Source organism: Cheilinus undulatus, linkage group 9 (genome assembly GCF_018320785.1).
Source record: "Cheilinus undulatus linkage group 9, ASM1832078v1, whole genome shotgun sequence".
NCBI lineage: Eukaryota > Metazoa > Chordata > Actinopteri > Labriformes > Labridae > Cheilinus > Cheilinus undulatus.
Genome location: NC_054873.1, coordinates 10,897,656 through 10,917,170, shown reverse-complemented (window position 1 = coordinate 10,917,170; position 19,515 = coordinate 10,897,656). Strand labels below are relative to the sequence as shown.

Below are 19,515 nucleotides of genomic sequence, written 5' to 3'. Positions count from 1 at the left end.
AGATCAGGCCGTCCTTACAGACTGAGTGGCCGTGCAAGGAGATGAGAGAAAGAGGCCACCAAGACACCTATGACTACTCTGAAGGAGTTTCAAGCTTCAGCAGCTGAGATGGGAGAGACTACATACGACAACTATTTCCTGGGTTCTTCACCAGCCAAATCGTCATGGGGGAGTGGCAAAGATAAAGCCACTGTTGAAGAAAACTGAGGTTAAATCTCGACACGTGGGAAGGCATGTGGGAGACTCCATGGTCAAGTTGAAGAAACCTGTTTGGTCTGAGACCAAAATGGTGTTTTGGCCATCCCCAAATTTGGGCTTTTTTACAATCCTGTCTCTGAGCTCTGGAGGCAGTTCCTTTGACCTCATGGCTTGGTTTTTGCTCTGATATACATTGTCAGCCGTGAGGCCTTTTATAGAGAGGTGTGTGCATTTCCAAATCATGTCTGATCAATTAAATTTACCACAGGTGGACTCCAGTCAAGGTGTTGAAACATCTCAGTAACCATCAAGAGAAATGGGAGGAACCTGAGCTAAATTTTAATGTGATATTTCAGTTTTTTATTTTTAATACATTTGCATAAATGTCTAAAATTCTGTTTTCACCTTGTCATTATGGGGTTCTGAGTGTAGATTCATGAGAGAAAATAATGAGTCCAGCATCAGGCTGCAACAGCAAAACTGAAAAAAGTGAAGGGGGTCTGACTACTTTGTGCACATATTGCACTTGATCACGTTTTTGACGGAGTTATATTAATCAAAACTGTTGGAAGATGCTGCTTTGTAGAGTGATTCTTCAAACTTTTTTAATGTTGCTTTAATGTGATGCAGAAGACTGGCTGTTAAAGCAGAAGACACCTTAATGCAGTGATACAAGAAACAGGAAAAAATGGATTTCACATTTGCACATTTAAAAAAAGAGTGTATTGACAGACAGCTGTACTCTGCAGAAGGCCATTTGATTAAAGATATATTAACAAAAAAGAACATAATTTACATATGATTGTTTGGCCACAATAAGTTGACATCACCTCTGCAAATGTTTGAAATACACAAAAATGAACCTTTAATTTGATGCTGGGAAAAAAACAGGCTTTACTGCACCCCAAAAACAACGTATCCATGCTGTAGTACCTAGCACCATGTTAGCCTTACTTGGCAAAAAATGATTTTTAGTTAAATGACCACAGAAGCAGGAACAGAATCCAATCCGCTGTAAAGAAAATGTCTCCATCAAGTGCAGAATCTGTTTCTCATTCACATTAAAACACTGTCCAATAATCAGCCAAAGTTCAGTCTTTTAGATTGAATGTCTCCACTTCCTCCTAGGCTTGTTTAGTCCATCCTGTGCGGAAAAATCCAGAACCAGCCATGTGTATTGAGTGATGGAGAAGCTGCACGGGTCCAAAAACTGATGCCTCATGACTCCAAAAGTCCGGAGACGTTTCAGACAAATCATCAGCCTTTCATGTTGCTCCAGCAAGCTGTTTTTTTCTTTTATTTTTTGATCACACTGAAGACAAAGGGGTGAAATGATGAGTGCTGTTGTTCTTTTTAGGGCACATTCAGGCTGTTTCAGAGCAAAGTCCGAGCGACGTATCTTAGGAGCCCTCCATGTCGGAAAAATATAACGTCCAACTCTGTGTCGAAGAGTGCAGTGACAAGGAAAGACTTTCCTTGACTTGTCTGCAAGGAAAAAGATCAAAGGAATTAAAATCTTACCTAATCTGGATTAAACATTTAACAGCTAAAAGGTATCATGCTGCTCAAATATGCCAAAGAAGTGAATGTAGAGAAATCAGAAAAGGTGTCAAATATTTGACAAAAAAAGGAATAACTTTTCCAACCCTAGTATTTGCTCTTCATATCTTTTCCCCTACCTTAACAGTGAGCTGCTGCTTTGGACTCAGACTCTCTGGCAGAGTGATAGTGAACCTCTCCTTCCCACTGAGCTCCAGTGAGTCTGCGTTCTCACCGGGCAGAAACTCGAGTGGCATGATGCCCATCCCTACAAGCTGATTCTTATGCAGCTTCTCAAAACTCTCAGCGATGACAGCACGTACGCCCTGTTGACCACAGAGAAGAGGAGTTTTATTTGGAAATGAAAAAGTAAATCTACCACCTTCGTCCTGTTATGTAGGATCTGCAGTTTACCAGCAGGTATGGTCCTTTGGCGACCCAGTCCCTGGAGTTTCCAGAGCCGTAGTCTTTGCCTGCCAGGATGATGAGAGGAATGCCGTCTCTCTGGTAGCGATCAGCTGCTTCGAAGACGTCCAGCTGATCAAACAAACAGGGAGAGGGTGTTCATTTAGCATTATTAGTACAAAGCAGCAGTCCTGGACTGAAATAACTAAACACACACAATGGCACAAAGCTTGAAAGTCGGAAAAATAATTTCTCTTACTGGTTTAAAGTAATATTCTAATTTAATTTTCTGAGATACTGAATTTTGTGTTTTCATTAGCTGTAAGCCATAATCATCAAAATTTAAAGAAATAAACACTTTAAATCTATCACACTGTGTGTAATAAATCTAAATAATATAGGAGTTTCATTTTTTGAACTGAATTACTGAAATAAATCAACTTTTTGATGATATTCTAATTTATTGAGATGCACCTGTAGATGTTATAAAATCTTGGGCAGCTGGTTTGGCATCTTAAAAGTTAAACCATAAAGAAGTAAACAGGTCAATCCACCTTGGGATCGCTGATCTTCTGAACACTTACTGTCTGGCCTGAAGGAATGTGCAAAGTCTTAGGGCCTGGTTTGCCAATGAATCGATTTTGGAGCTTGATGCTGGCGAACGTGCCTCTGGTCATCACAGCGTCGTTCCCTCTGCGAGCTCCGTACGAGTTAAACTCCCGCGGCGTCAAACTGAGGAGAATATTTTAGTGAGTAGTGAGTGCATTTAAATTCAGCAGTTAAAAACAAAACAGTGGCAGAAGTGACATTCTTTGCCTTGACAGCAAGCTGTACAATGTTTTGTTTGTAGGTATTTAGGTCTGCTGTCATAATAAATGAAAAAAGGCACAATTTGTGGTAATAAAATATTGTGAGTGTTTGTTTCAAACTCACCGTTTGCTCAGCAGGTACTTTGCAGCGGCGCTGACCCGGGCGATGCTGCCCGCCGGTGAGATGTGATCTGTGGTGACTTTGTCGCCGAGGAACAGTAAGACATGAGCGCTCTCTATCGACTGAGGGGTTGGCACCTCTTTACTCTGAGACAGAAAACAAAGCAGAGAAAGAGGAGGAGCTCATTTTCTGAACTTCTGCAGGTTTTATTTGTGTACTTGCTTCATTATCTGGCATTTGGAAACACTGGAAATGGCAAAATACTCACCAACTTGCTGAAGAAAGATGGTGAACGGATATACGTGGACTTGTGATCCCAGGGGAAAACCACCGAATCTGGACAGTCGATGTTGTTCCAAAATGTGTTCCCTTGCTGGATAGAGTGCAGAAAAACAGTTACACCATCACTGATTCATCATTTGACATACAGGTGCATCAAACAAATACTAGGGATGCACGATACTGGATTTGTGCTGATATTTACTGATTCATTCAAGCTGATACCGATATCAATACGATATTTAAATATGTTTTTCCAACCTAAAACTTCAGTCCTTGAAATGCACTTTAAATGAAGGAATGGAAGGACCTCAAAGGACATAGGTCTGTTGGTTCTGCCTAAAACTCCCTAATTTATTATTACATATGGCCAAAATTTACAGTCAATATATGCTGATATTCACAGCCAAAATATCAGATGTAAATATTAGCAGAAATGTTGACATGAGGCCGATATCTTGCATCCCTAAAAAAATAGAACATCAAGTAAAAGTTCATTTTTTTCCCCTGTGATTTACTTCAGAAAGTTAGATTTCCATTTATTCAAGATTCAACATACAAAGTTTTGCATTTCAAGACTTTCTTTGTTTCAATCTTGATGATTACGGCTTAAAGCTGACAGACACAAAAAATCCACTGTCTCAAAATATTAGAATATTTCTTTAGATGCACCTGAACATACAAGAAAGACAGACAGGAAGAGAGTTTCCTAACCTTCATCCTTCCCCTGAGATCCTTAAAGATTGAGGAGATGACCGTGTCCTCTTCGGTCTGCTGGACCTCCTCCCTGGACGGCCAGATGTCACGAAGATACACTTCCTTTCCCTCTGTGGTCACACCTGCACAAAAACACAATCATCAGTGTTACACAATGAAAAGAGACTAAATAATAGAACAGCTCTTCTATCTTAAAAGCAAATTTGCTTAAGACATGAGGAATATTTTGGCTAGTCATGGAAAAAAGAAAAAAAAAAAAAACAGTGATGCCCTTACATGACCCACAAAAGAATACCAGATCAGCAGGATTAAGACTGGTAAGAACTATACAGTTATTTTTAAGTTTAAATGCTGCTATGGGATAGGTGTCAGACAAATTATTTTCTTGTTTTCCACAGCAAAGACTCTTCATGAGTGATAGATTTCATAGTTAAAGAAAGATTACCACTCACATGCTGACAGGAATAAAATCAGTGAATGAGAAGTAGCTTGTTGTCCACAGGGAGGCGCCAAAATACACATAAACCAATACCTATTTTCTACCAAGCCAGCTTCAGGGCTGGTTCAGAGATGGTACTTAATCTAGCACCAGGTCTTTAATTTTTACAGCCAAGAACTGGCTGTGGGCTGAAAAAAAAAGTTGTTCCAGCCTGGTACCCAGCTTTGCTATGATTCAGGGGAAACAACTGGTTTACAACAGGGCCTAAGTGCTGACGTCAGGGGGCTGCATGCTTACGTCTGTGCCTGGGGGCGGGATTGGAATGTACAAATAACCAGGAAGAGCACCGTTTGTAAAGAAAAAAAGCTTTAAATGAGACAGCAAGACAACGGTGCAAAACAAACACACATGTAAAGTAAAGCAAAACCTGTCCCAGGAGGAGACGGGCTGTCTGCTGGTCCTGGATGAGGTACAAAGAAAGCTAGAGGGAGCTATGAAAGCTATAGCGTTGCTGGTGAAACAGAGTCACACTGACATTTACATCGATGCAATGATGTGACTCTCTGGACCGCTATGGTTAAGCAAACCAGTTCTCTGATGCTTCCTTAGATTGAACCACCTGTAGACCGTCTCTAGTTATAGTCCAGCACCAGCACTGGAACTGGCTTTGTGGAGATAGGGTAACAACGGGAGCTTCAATGGGCTTTCCAATGACTGTACTTTATACCAGTGTTTCCCAACCTCAACCCTTTCAAAATGCACAGGCAAAAAAAACTCCAAAACATTATACATCCCTATGACTGCTGAGGGATTTGTTCCTTCAATCTCCCTTTAGGTTGATCTTCAAGGTAATTCTTGAATTTAAAGAATTCTGAAGCCACCTCTGATACCAGAAAGCAACCTGTTTGAGATAGGCTGCTTTACACCTTTGACTACAAAACACCTTCTTTGTCTGCATATCAGGACTGAAGGATATATTTCTATCGTAATGGGGATGTTTGCATGCGTAACAGTCACATCTCATAGACATGGTGCAAGTCACACTGCCCCCTCTGTATATTTGGATTTTAGCCAAAATTGCAAGTTCTCTCGTTTCTGCAGCAAATGTGCATTAAAGTCTGCCTGAATTCCTCATCAGAAGTCAAGGAAGTGAGCTCTGTGTAGGGCAGTCTGAGTCTCCTCCTTACATCAGGCAACAGGTGATGCTGCTGCTGTCACTGCACCTGTATGATGCTTCAAGCAGAAGCTAAGTTACACAGGGCTGATCCTAGGTGAGTTTAAATGGCACTACATTTGGGGCGTGCCAGTAGTCGAGTGGTGTGCCATATACGCAGGCGACCCAGGTTCAAATCTGGCCTGGGCACTATTTCCTGCATGTCTCTCCCCACTCTCTTCCCTGTTTCCGACTCTATCCACTGTCCTATCCAATAAAGGCAAAAAGGCCAAAAATAAATCTTAAAAAAAAAAAAAAAAAAAAATGGCACCATGTCACTGTGCTTGCTAATAACCGGACCATTCAGTAAATTCTAACTGACTAAAATCTACCGACTTCCTTCTTTTCTCCTCACAGTTTGAAGCTCTCAAGGAGCAGATAAAGAGAGCTTCTTCCTTACCCAGAGGCTCTTTCTCAAAGTCGATTCCCACAGTTCCAGCGAGAGCATATGCCACCACCAGCGGTGGGGAGGCCAGGTAGTTGGCACGTACGCAGTCACACAGACGTCCTTCAAAGTGCCTGTTACCAGATAAAACACCACAGGCTACCAAGTCCCCCTGAAACACAGCAGATCATTAAAGGTTTATTACTGTGAGATATCATTTTTGGACAGATTTTAAGACATGGCATATTGTCATGTCATAATTTTACCTGTCTGATTGCATCTACGACGGATTCAGGTAGCGGAGCTGTGTTCCCTACACATGTGGCACAGCCGTAACCGATCACCTCAAACCTGTGAGATGAAAGAACATTACATGTTAGGAATTCTTCACAATTATCTCAGGGATTAACAAGAACATGTTCAATCAGAATTATCTTTACAGTCTACACAGCTGGTAGAGGTCAGTCTGTACCTCTAGCCTCGAACTTATAGTGCACCCGCATATTACCACCTGGTTGGATCTGGCCATATATTTACATGTAACTTAGCATGGTTTACCAAATAACTGAGTGTTACCTTTTAAAAACCATCAGACCCACAGATGACTTTATTCAGATGGAGGATGCAGTGAAATAGCACATGAGACTTCATCCCTGGTGGTTTATTTTGAATGTGAACATGGGTGTTGTCACTGTGTCAAGATGCTTACCCAAGCTGGCTAAAGTAAGGCAGGACTCCACTGGTATTGAGGTAGTGAGTGACCATGCCACTTCCAGGAGCCAGGCTGGTCCTAATATAAGGCTTTACAACAAGTCCCGCCTCCACAGCCTTTTTCGCCAGTAGACCTGTCAGACAAAAACAGCACTGTGTTATGAAGTTGCTTCATGCAGTTAGAAGTCTGGTTGTTACAAGTTTTAATTACTTCTGACCTTTGAGAGGAATTGAGAGGTAGTCTGTAAAAAGTTACACCAACGTCTATTTTGACTTAGGAACCTTGCTTGTTTTCACATCGATAAAACTGTGATAACTATATTTTATTAAGCTTTAAATGAATCTTTCCTGTTTTTCTCCTTGTTTCATGGTTTGGTCACCTGTCCTTTAAAAACAAAAATGTTCCTAACCAAGTCTCAATCCTGTTCTCCATGACTGTTCTCAACCTTTGAATTCAGAGTTTTCAACTTCTTTACACTGGTCGTCGCTTTGCTACTCCTAAAGGGAGAACAAAAAGCTACAAGGCCACTTCGGCACCCGCAGGTATTGTACTTCTGAACAAAATTAGCACAAGAAAATGCACTTTAACTTTGACCCTCTGAGGCCCTAAGCTATTGTTTAAACCATTGTGTCTTGCCTGGACTTTTTATCATAAAAAGCTTGTAAAACGTCAACGCTGTGGTAAATATAAAAATATAAACATCCTTTTCTTCAGGACAACCTAATTTTAAGAATATGTGTGTTGCAGTTTTATCACTTGAATTTTTTTAAAAGCTATGGGGCTACAAAGGCAAAAAAAGAAATCGGAAATTAAAGTTCAAAGATTTCTATGTATTAATCACAGTAAAAATCAATGACAAAGGGCTTTCCTGCAGAAAATTGTTCTTCCATCTCTTTGGGACAGAATAATTAAAAAATATTAATTCTGTTACAAAGACTTCCAAATATTCAATTTTGGACAAAAAAATCCTTCCGCTTTGGGAATTTGAGTCATTATTTAAAGCAGTTCCTGTCTGCAGTGACTATGAGGGCCACATCACAGCTCCTCTAACTCTTTTTCTCTAAATCAAAAGTCATTCAGGCTCTCTTCCACAGTTTCAAAGTCTGTACTTATTTGTTGTGTGGAAAAGCATGGCATGGGACAAAACCGCCTGCCATTGGATGTCACAGCCCAGTCGCAGTGCATTCTAGGATACAAACAGACAATATGGCAACAGGCTAACCTGCTAGCTGCAGAAACAAGCGGGTTAAAAATGGATTATAAATGGATAAAAAGACGACTTATATCTGAGTTACTGGTGTGGATTTAATCTTTTAAGACCACAGAAAGTCAGCAAAGTCCCAAGCTTGCTATGCAAAGAGCTATGAAAAGTGTGGTAGCATCATTAGACCGGCACAATGAATGGCTTTGAGAGGAAAATTCAAGTGGCTACACCTTATGGTTCAGAAGTTATTTAACTTTGAATAACACATATCTCTGCTTGTTGTATATGATAATGTTGGTCTCAGAGGGTTAATGGAATATATAGTTTAGGATGGAAATCTTCAAAAACACTTAGTCATGACTTGGTTTCAATCATTACTTTAAATGTAAGTTTTTAATGCATTTTGTCTGATTGTGTCCTGAACTGTAAATCAGTGTTGTTTTTATCTTGTCATGCAGAAACTCTTGTCTGCACAAAAAAATCCTTTTACGGTACTAATAAAGAAACTTAATCCATAGTCTAATATTTTTTCAATATCCATTATTTCCAAGTTTATCAAATTTGTTTGATATTTATGATTTGGGGTCTGGCATGCTAGGATGTGATTTGGAGCAGGAAAACAATCATGTTGACCTACACACTTGGAGATTATTAAGAAAAATAATAGTCTGCAATGAGCATCTACTCAGGATATGCCCTCATGGTTGTGCAGGGAGGCAAATCTGACCTCTAATTGGGCTTTATATCCTATAGTGTGTGGCCAACCTAAGAACTTAAATTTTGCAACAGAAAGAGACGGTGAAAAATTGGAAAACATCTGAAAATCAGCATTAAGTATGTCTAGCATGGTTAGAATAAGCAGGCTGTGTCAGCTCTGTACCTGCAGTCAGCATGACAGACGGGTTGCAGTTGTTGGTGCAGCTAATGACGGCAGCGATGACCACAGAGCCGTGAGCTAGCTGATACTCCTGACCGCAGTGCAAGAAAGGAACCTGCATGCTCTGCTTCTCCTTAGAGATGTGGAAGCCTTTGAAGCCAACCTGCAGGGAAACAATTTACAGAACTTGTGAGATTACACGCAGCTATCAGGCCACAAAAATGTCAACAATGCATCGCCAACGTCTACATGAATTACTGTGGGCAAAGCAGTGAAAATTAGTGCTTTCACACTTGCATAAAACTCCTGAAGTTCCTGAGGTGAGCTACATTTCTGAAAACAGACACATTTTTCACCCTGAATTTTCAGCCAGCCTACTTGTTTTTTCCTTGTGAAGTCGAGGTAAGAGGAATGTTTGAACACAGCAGGAAATAGCAGCAGAGGGAATGATGATGTCTCTATCCTGCAAATTGATGTGCAACCACAGACTGTATGCACGTGGCCAGTGCAATCTCTGTGCATGTAATTATGCTGCTGCATTATGTTTTCTGTTTACGAATACAATCTTCTCCTCTATTTTGTTGATAGTGTGATTTTGTTGAACTACACGAAGCATTAATATAGCTTTGCAATGCAGACTGCCACTTTGCATTGTTCTTTTTCTATCATGTCTTGCCTCCAAAGAATTCCCAATCCTCTCCCATCCAACAGAGATAGTCTCCGACTGTGAGTTGCACAAGTGAACAGCTAGATCAGGAGGATATCAGTTGCAATTCACTCGAAATTCTCTAGAAATTTGCAGGAGTGCATATGTGAAAACATCTCATGAAAGCTTCACTGAAATTCTTTTGTTTTACCTTCTCATCAAGACAGCTCTGGAAGTCTTTTTTCATGCTGCTAACGGCCACCCTGTCCTGAGGCCGCTTCGGTCCACTCACATAGGGCACCATGGAGCTCAGATTTATCTCTATCACCTGCAGGAACATCAATTTGTTTCTTAACTTAAGTGAAAATTAAATTCCTCAATTCCTGAAGCCTCGGTACACTCAGGCGTGTAAAAAAATCCTTCTCTCCTTTATAAAAGGGGAAAAGAGAAACAGAATAAACATAAGTTTCTTGCATGTATTTCATCCATTAGTTTTGACACATTACCTCAGAATACTGTGGGTCCTCTGAGGGGTCTTCATAGCTTCTGAAAAGTTTTACAGCCTTCACGTAAGACTCCAGCAATTCAAGTTTTTCCTGGGTAAAGTCTGGGAGGTAAAAAGTAACATGTAAGTGAACAACCTTAAAGGAGTTAATAAAATACAGCTACTCTTGATCCAGATCAACAGTAATGATCCTGTTAAATGATTTTAAAATGAGTAAATATTCAAGTGTAAGTATAGTCAATCAAGGCACAGATACAACACCTATATAGTTAAAATAAAAAGCATCACAAGGGTGACTCACTCGTCTTTTTAAAGTGCTTTAGTGTGACTTGGTCAACGGGAAAGAAGCTCACAGTAGCAGAATACTCTGGGCACATGTTGGCAATGGTGGTTCGATCTGGAGCCGACAGCTGGGAGACACCAGGTCCAAAAAACTCTACAAACTTTCCAGCGATCCCAGCTTGCCTTAAGTGCTAGAAAACCAGTGCAAATGATACATTAGCGCACACAGAAATACAGGAGACTTGGGGGAGAGGGGGTCAGCAAACATTTTGTGATCAATTACATCTTCAAACTCTGATTTGGAAATGTAGAACTGGATTCAAATTTATACAGGTTAATCTAAAAAATTCATAATAAGCTCATTGTTTCCTGTGATTTAATTCAAGACATGAAACTTCAGGTTGGTCAGGGCTCCTTTTACACAAATTTTAGCATCAATGCAACATGGCATGGAGCCAATCAGTGTGTGGCACTGCTGCAGTGTTATAAAGCCCAGGTTGCTCTGATAGCAGCCTTCAGCTCATCTGTATTGTTGAGTCTCTCATCTTCCTTAAGACATTTCCCCAGAGATTCTCCATGAGGTTCATTTCAGACCAGTTGGCTGGCCAATCAAACACAGTAATATCATGGTCAGAAAACCAGTTTCTAGTAGTTTTGGCTTCACTGTGGTCAGGTGCAAAGTCCTGCTGGAAAAGGAAATCAGTATCTCTTTAAAGCTTTTCAGCAGATGGAAGTATGAAATGCTCTAAAATCTCATGGTAGGTGGATGACAGCATTGACTCTGGACTTGATAAAACACAGAGGACCAACAGTAGCAGATGGCATGGCACCCAAACCATCACTGACTGTGGAAAGTGAAAACACTGGACTTCAAGTGCCTTAGATTCTGTGCCTCTCTGATCTTCCTCCAGACTCTGGGACCTTGATTTCCAAATGAGATTCTGAATTAAGTTTCATCTAAAAATAGGACTTTGAACCACTGAGCAACAGTCCAGGTCAGTTATAACCTCTGTGGTTCAGGAGTGGCTCGCCACCAAGAACACAACACTTGTAGTCCATTTCCTGGACCTGTCTGTGTGTAGTAGCTTGTGACATACAGACTCCAGCCTCAGTCCACTCCTTGTGAAGCTTCCCCAAATTCTTGAATCTACTTTGTTTGACAATCCTCTGAAGGCTGAGCTCATCCCTGTTGCTTGGGCACACTTTTCCCTTCCAGACAACTTTGCATGAATATGCTTTGATACAGCATCTGAGAAGAGTATGCTCTTTCAGCAGTGACCTTCTGTGGCTTACCCTCCTTGTGGAGGGTGTCAGTGACTGTCCTCTGTACAACAGTCAAGTCAGTAGAATGAGAGAATAAAGGCTTATGAAACCTTTGCAAATTGGACATTTCCACAATCCTTTAATATTTTGGGATCGCTGATTTTTGTGGTTCTGTAATCATCAAGACTAAAACAAAAAGGTATTGGAATTTTTCAATTTATTTGAAGTTAAACACAGATAAAAATAACTTACATGATATTCTATTTTTTTTCAGGTGTACCTGTATATGATACACATGCATCCATAGCTCTTGCAGTAATAAGTCTGTCTTGAATAATGCATTCAGGAAAGCTTACCTTTGTAATACCTAGGACGACGTCTATGGATGTGGTTAGGGGATTAATGGACCCCACTAGTTTACAGCCCACCACCTCAGGAAGCTTCAGAGAAACTGGCTGTCCCAGCATCACAGCTTCTGACTCAATTCCTCCAACACCTGGAAGGTGGAAAAAATATTTACATCTTACAGACAAGTTTGAAAAGGAAAGAGCACATAGTAAAGTGGAGCACAATAAAAACTTTCTATTTGCACAGCAACTATTTACATTTTCCCCTGCCACTCTTCAGCAAAAAAATACTCAGATTATCCAGCAAAATCAGGTCTAACTTGTGCATTGTTAAAAAAGATGAATGTGTCAAACAATGTGAGAAATTAGTGTCTCACCCCAGCCTAGGATGCCCAACCCATTGATCATGGTGGTGTGCGAGTCGGTTCCCACCACACTATCTGGGAAGACGAATCCATTGCTGACCTGGACCACTCTGGACAGATACTCTAGATTCACCTGGTGGACCGCGCCGACGTCCGGAGGAACAACATTTACATTCTTAAAGGCTTTTGAACACCACTGTTTGGTGGAGAGAAGGGTACACAGAAAGATGAACAGTTACCTTAAGGTTCAGTAACAGATACTAGTTTGTGCTATTTATTCTGTAAATCATTTCCCTTTAAGAGCGCTGCAGGGATCAGTCCTTAAACCCTGATAAGAGAAAGAATTTCTGCTCTTTTGTTTTTTGTGCCAAAGTCAGTAAGTTATTTTTAGCAAGTGTTAGTGAAAAGTCTAAAATAAAGCCTATTATGTCTTAAATGCCTTTATTAACAAAAGAGGGCTTAAAAACAAAGAAGGTGACCAGGGACAGCAATCTTGGATTGAACTGGGATGTAGTCCATCTATAGCCTGAAATCCGCACTTTGCTCTTTATGATAGCATTTACAAACACATTTGTAAAGACAGTCTTCAACAGAGCAGCTTATTTTTGCAACAATCTAAGGGTAAGTAAAGGAAAAATCCTCTGTTTTTGTTTTTTATTTACATAACCAGGACGACAATAACTTCCAGGTAATGTGGCAAAAACACATGATCCCTGCAGCACTTGGTATAAATAGTCTCATATTTATAAAAAAATATAATTTCCTCCTTTATTACCTTGAAGAACTGAAGCCTTTCTTTGTTTCTAATGAGTTCCATTTCCTGGTTCTTCAGAGCTGTGTCAGTTCTGCAGAGAAATAACAACAAATACTACCAAAGAGGAACTCTGTGTGTCAGTCAGTGAAAACATGTTTGCTCATTTGACCTCTGCATGATGTCTTTTAAAAGAAGCGACCCAGGGTCATGATGTGTCATGCGTGGACTTTCCTTTGATTTATCTGATAGTAAGAGTTTGGAGATTCAGCACTTTGACATGTGCCATTGTTGTAGGTTGTACTAGATTTTTTTTTGCTTCTGTTATCCTCAGACAGGGTGATCCTCATTATTCCAGTAGGTAAAAAATGACAGTCTTCTAAATATTCGGTCAGCCTTTAAAAAGGATCTAGCTACATTGTAAACTAAGGTGGTTTCACACTAGGGACCCAGGCCCTTGAAGAGGTGGTCTCGAGCACTGTTCATGTGTATGGCCTTCAGCATTGCCACAAATGTCAACATGAGTGGTTGCCATTGTATCTTCTTCGAGGTGGATTTGCAAACCCACTATTTGCATACCACCTCCAAACATCGAGGGCACCAATGATGTTACAAATGTGAAAGCAGACCAGGGAGGGAGAAGGTGAAAATGCTCTGATATTTGCATATGTATCAGCTCTATCTATAGTAAATGTCATTCATCGCTGGATAGTAACCACACTTACTCAGAAACAGGCTTCAGGTGGAAAGGGCAGAGGAGAGGTGTGTTCTCAATCTGCTGGACAGACACTGGAGGTCGACCCGGGGAGGCTGGTGGGTCACTGCAGGCAGCTTTACTACAGGAGCCCCGCTGGCCCCCACACTGTGCTCCTCCTCTGGACGGAGGCCTAGAGGACGTGGAACGAGAAGGACCCTGGTTTTGGCTGTCTCCTCCCCCTGGGTTTGGAGCATTTTGTATGGCACTGTTGAAGAATGTCATCAAGTTAAATGACAACATTATAAAGACAGACTACATACAGACCAAATATATGACTGTTAGTGACTCAAATATAAATGTAAACGTACCATTTGCTATAATCAATCTGTAAAGAGTGGTCTACAATGAGGTCTGTAGGGCATTTGGGGTTGACCAGGCTGGGGTCTACACCATGTTTGGCCACAGCGTCCCTCATGGCTGCGAGGTCCACCATGGCAGGAATACCACTAAATGAAGAAAAACCAGGAAAGGAAGAATTATTACACCTTACCTTTCTTTAAAAGCTATATGGGAACATCTTAATGCCAAGCAGCAAAAAGTTAGAGCATGATGACATGAGTTCTAACATACTAACCCCTCCTCGTGTGTTTGTGGTCAACCTAAATCTTTGTGACACTTACGTGAAGTCCTGGAGGAGGACTCGTGCTGGAGAGAACGGCACCTCGGCTTTAGTCTGCTGCTGCTGCCAGTCCAGGATGTTCTGGATGTCTTCTTCTTTTGTGTAAAAGCCATCGCAGTTACGAATTGCTGCCTCCAGTAAGACACGGATGGACAAAGGCAGTTTGTCTGCACAGAAGGGAACAAAATAACTTTCATCTAAAGGTATATCAACAAATTTTTAAGGCTGCTATCAGGAAACACATGTTCAAATGCATACATATTTAGACTGCTATCTAAGGATGGCCTTGCGATGGTAAACAGCCTTATTATAAGCCCTGTATTACAAAAAGCACTAAGGATGTGTTGATATATGGGTTTGACATTAGTATCAGCAGATCTCAGCCCTGTTGACAAACTGCAGCTGACAGCAAATAATGTGGCATTATCAGATATCCGTAACCAGTTTTATCTGTTGTGTCAAATCAATCTAACACTGGAATCTAGCTCCCCTTAGTGCTTATAAAAGAAGAAATTTTATTAGGCAGCAGAAGTCGACACTAGGACAGACTGGTCCTTATTCTTGGCCAACAGATGAGAGAAAATCTTGGCACTGTGGGAGTCTTGCGTCAAAAGAAGTCATTAAAAAAATCACAACTATTGGCAGTTGCTAAATTGTTTAAATATATCTCATCAGTTCTAATTTTTAATCAGTTTATCTAAAACAAATACCAAGAATGCCTTATAAATACTTCCCTCAAACAGTCTGTTAAGCAAAACTGAAGTGTTCAAAATTATATATAAAAAAAATAATTTACTCACCATATCTTGGATCATTTAATTTAAGTGGATTGTAGAATTTAGTTCTACCATCTTGCAATGTGTCAATTAGATGGCTATATGGATGTTCTGCAGAGAAAAACAAACATGTATTAGTTAAAATGTACAGTAAAGCAGGACAACATAGCTGCTTCAAGTACAGGAATCTTCAAGATGTGATAAACTCAAAAGTGTTTTCATTCTTTTGCATGTGTTCTTGCAGGTTGATCTGGTTTATTAGCCTTGACCTTACTTTAACATTTGCTCAGCAGGAAGTGCTTGAAAAGGAAGAAGCCAATGTGTGGGAAACAGGCATGAGGCCTCCTTTTTTTCTGTACAGTATGTGCACATACCTCCCTCTTACAGTTGGCTTATTACATACCATGTTGTATTAGTGGTTATAAGAAGCTAGGCTGTTACAGCTATGATTGCAAAAGTTTAGATTAGTCTGTTTACTGAGCATAAATGGATTTTTCAGGTGTAACACTGAAACATTATCTACAGGAAAGTCTCATGAAATTCTTCATACTGTATAGTAGTGAGCCCATGAGAAAGGATGTAGTTAGTCCATCAAGAAGGTTTTAAATCAAAATAGCTTCACTCCTGCAAAATAAAATAACATAACAATGTCGTCTCTATTGATAACATTTATAATAGTGCTGAATCGTACGGAGGTAGGTTGGTAAATTTAGGCTGTAGCTTCTTAACATTGATGACATTTCCTCTATGACCTATAACACACAGCTTACGGTTGTGGAGCCCCTATGAACAGAGTAATCTTGGCACAGCACAATTCACTGGCCTCACAACAGGACATCATGTGGTAACTTTAGCTCTCAGGTTACTGCTTTTTCAAGCATCACTTCTGATTATTATCAAAGTGAAACAGCAAAGACCACACTAGATTTAAATCGTTGTGAACTCTTTTTTTAAAGATATCATTTAGTTTCCCTTACACCGGTATGACATTTTTAAGAAGAAAAAGGAGAATTACCCTCAAGATCAAACACTTAACCCTTAACTCGATCATAAGAGCATAAAGAAAAAATGTCAAGGCTCTCACTGATACTTGGGCAAAGATGTAAACACTGACATCACAGGGGTGTTTTAGATAATTCACATCTGCTGCACTTCCTCTGAATATGCTCACTAGTGTGAGGCACTGCAGCAAGAATCATGTGTTCATAATGATTAAAAGATAAATACCCTTATAAAAACCAATCTTAATTGTTTCAACGGTCGAAGTGGTTTGCCTGTATTTTTTGATTAGTAAAACAAGAAATCTCTACAAAGTGTGCCTAAGACTTCTAAATTTGATGCAGTGGCATCAAAAAGAGGCTTTAAGATCCAGAAGATTTTTTATTATGAAGGAGTTTAAAAACCTGTTACCATAGTAACTTGGTACTGTGTCAGTTCAGTTTCCACGATCTGTAATACACTGATTGAAATCAAGTTTAAACATCAGATAATGTCCTGATGTGAGATCAGTATTTGTGCTGTGTACATTACTGTATCAAATTAAGGAGCAGAGATGTTTCAAGAAATTAGAAACCAAATGAAGGTACTGCAATATTCATTTTGCATTCAAAAATGTAAAATTATATATCACAGATCTTAAATGGAATCTGGTTCCTCATGCCAAAAGAAATTAAAGCAGTCTGCAGATCATTCCTACATAAATTTTCCTTCATCATTCAGATGCTGTTGGCAGCAAGTACTTTTAAATAACTGTGGGCAAAATCCTTAACAGAAATTGGACAGACTGGAAAACATTATTTAATATACACAACATGATCAAGACACAACAAAATCAATTACTGCTTTGGATACTTAAATACTTTTTTATACGGCATGCTCAAAATAAGGATGCACAATATGATCGGCATGATACTGCTATCGTCACCAGACAGCTTCAAACTGTTATTATCCATAACTGCAGATATGAACCTTTCTGACAATACTGACAGCCAATATATCAGCTGTAAAAATATCAGCTTTGTATAAATACGTTTGTTGAGTTTTCAGCAGGGCCAACAGACCTACATCAGCTATAGCCTTTTTAATCCTCATTCCTTAAGTTATAAAGTATGTTTTCCTGTGGATTTAAGTCATGGGTCTGGGGTATCGGTCTCGGAATGGGCTAAAATTAATTTGGAAATATCAGCATTGGGTTGCACCCCATGTACGCAGGAGGCCAAAATTCAAGTCCAGCCTGGGGCTCCTTTCCCCTATGTCTCTTTCCCACTCTCTCATCCCTGTTTCTGACTATCCACTATCCTCCTCTATAAATAACAGCATAAAAAGACCCAAATTATATCTTAAAGCAACATTTCCCTCCTCTTATTTTAGTGATCAATAGTATCAAAAAGCACCACACCAAAAAAAAAAAAAAAAAAAAAAAAAAAAATTAAAATCTTTTGTTCATGATTTTAGCTTAAAGCTCCTTTAACGTAAAATAAAGAGATCACTGTCTTAAGTGTGAAGGACTTTGTCAGCCTTTTTGGGAAAATTAAAAGAAAAAAATTACCAAAAAAAAATGATTTCTAAGACTTCTAACTTCATTAACATGGTATCAAAAAAGGTATCAGTATCATTTGATTTGTTTCTAGACCCCTATCTAATTCTAGATCAGCTCTCTAATGGGTCGGGCATTATGTTTAAAGCATAATGCATGACCCAAGCATTTTATAAGATGATATCAGACAGAATGCACCACAGTGAACCATATTCACTGCCTGAAAAAACAACAAAACATGGGCTGATCACAGTGAGTGAGATCATACAAAGATTAACTCCCACTGGAACCTGTAAATGTATCTGAACCTACAAAATGTAATTGTCATGCTAATCCCACTTTCAACAGCTCAGTTAGAACATGACCGAATGACTAATGCTTTTTTTATTGTACCATAAATGCAGATCAATACAACTGATAAGCCCTCACGCTGTTATGCCAAGCAGACAATATCCAAATGTCCCTCAGCATGTGTCCCGTTGACAGCTACAAAGCTAGCTCTGTTGCTAACACTGGTCCTTATCGTAAAGCCCACTCTGGCTAACTAACTACTTATCGTGCTACTGGCTGTACGTCGCGGGGAGATAACAAATAGCAACGTATTTTTGCATACAATTTACGTTGAAATATAAAGAACAAAGACGTGACATTTAAAGACAGAGCGAAGACACTACAAGCTAGCTAGGTTCTAGCTAAATCAACAGCTCTTGGTTAGTTGTAAAGCAAACACTACAAAGCTAGCTTCTGTTAGCTTTTATGTCTCCAACAGTTGAACGCCGGTACATTTACGTAACACTGACAAAAAGCCAACGACAGTCATTTCTAGTGTGAGGGTGTTTGTTTAAATCGATCCCTGTCTGGCAGGATAACAGGGCTGGTCGGATGGTGGCTTGCTAGGTAAGGTTAGCTGAAGACACCTCTTTACCTTTGACTGGAGAAGTGAGCGCCATGATGACTCCTGAAATCAACACGACCCGTTCTCACCACTGCACTGGCAGCGCTGAGTCAACCAATCAGAGCACAGAGATCTGAAGACACGCCCATTCATAAATTCATCACAAATTATAATGAAAACACTCCAAAAAATACGCTTCAGTAGCTAAATCCGTTTAAAACTGAATTAAAATCCCATCTCTCAAAATTCCGTACTAACTCTTTTCTTACCTTATTGTGTAGTATTCATATAAATTGGATGATATGGATCTTTATTCACATAGTTTTGTCTTAAGAAGTTTTGTTTCTCACACTGTGCCCATTTCCATTCACCTGCATTTTTAGTCTTCAGCAAACAAGAGGGATTTGCAGAAAAGCACGCAACGTAAAGCTGAGCTTCAAAAAGCTTATCAGCAGGAAATTAAAAATGAAAAAGAAAGAAAAGCAAAGGTACACTGACAAGTAAAAACAAAGTTATATAGAGATTCTAGGAAATGAATAAATACATGTTCTAGCAGTTTTTATAAAGAAGTATGACTGGACTTCTTTTGGGCAAGTGTAATATGTTTTTAAATGTTTTTTTTCCACATAAAAAGTAATGTTAATAATTTTCTATGAATATATTTGTGAACATGACGGTCTGGGACCTTTAAGGTGCAGTCATACGACGTCCCATGTGACGAAATACCCGCGCTGCCTTCAGGGCCCCTCTGACTTTAAACAACTTTCAAAAGCAATTGATTTTTTCAGCATAACAATCATGAGCGTAACAAAATAACACATAGACATGGACAATTTGTGCTTGTTTCAATGCAGCACAAACTAATAGCACCTATC

General features: G+C 39.7%; 1 protein-coding gene across 1 annotated transcript; it reads right to left on the bottom strand.

The window, feature by feature from the left end:
* Window positions 1–614: 614 nt before the first annotated feature.
* Window positions 615–18,750, bottom strand: ireb2 (iron-responsive element binding protein 2). The gene is made up of 22 exons (XM_041796143.1): window positions 18,671–18,750; window positions 15,234–15,320; window positions 14,435–14,600; window positions 14,123–14,260; window positions 13,783–14,019; window positions 13,082–13,151; window positions 12,319–12,502; window positions 11,951–12,090; window positions 10,351–10,522; window positions 10,051–10,151; window positions 9,756–9,872; window positions 8,902–9,061; window positions 6,815–6,950; window positions 6,372–6,456; window positions 6,121–6,277; window positions 4,066–4,190; window positions 3,341–3,445; window positions 3,076–3,218; window positions 2,727–2,874; window positions 2,152–2,274; window positions 1,878–2,063; window positions 615–1,683 (listed from the first exon to the last, which is right to left on the bottom strand). Exons 1-22 carry the CDS (start codon window positions 18,693–18,695, stop codon window positions 1,573–1,575), a joined length of 2,916 nt encoding a protein of 971 aa, XP_041652077.1. The 5' UTR covers window positions 18,696–18,750; the 3' UTR covers window positions 615–1,572.
* Window positions 18,751–19,515: the final 765 nt, after the last annotated feature.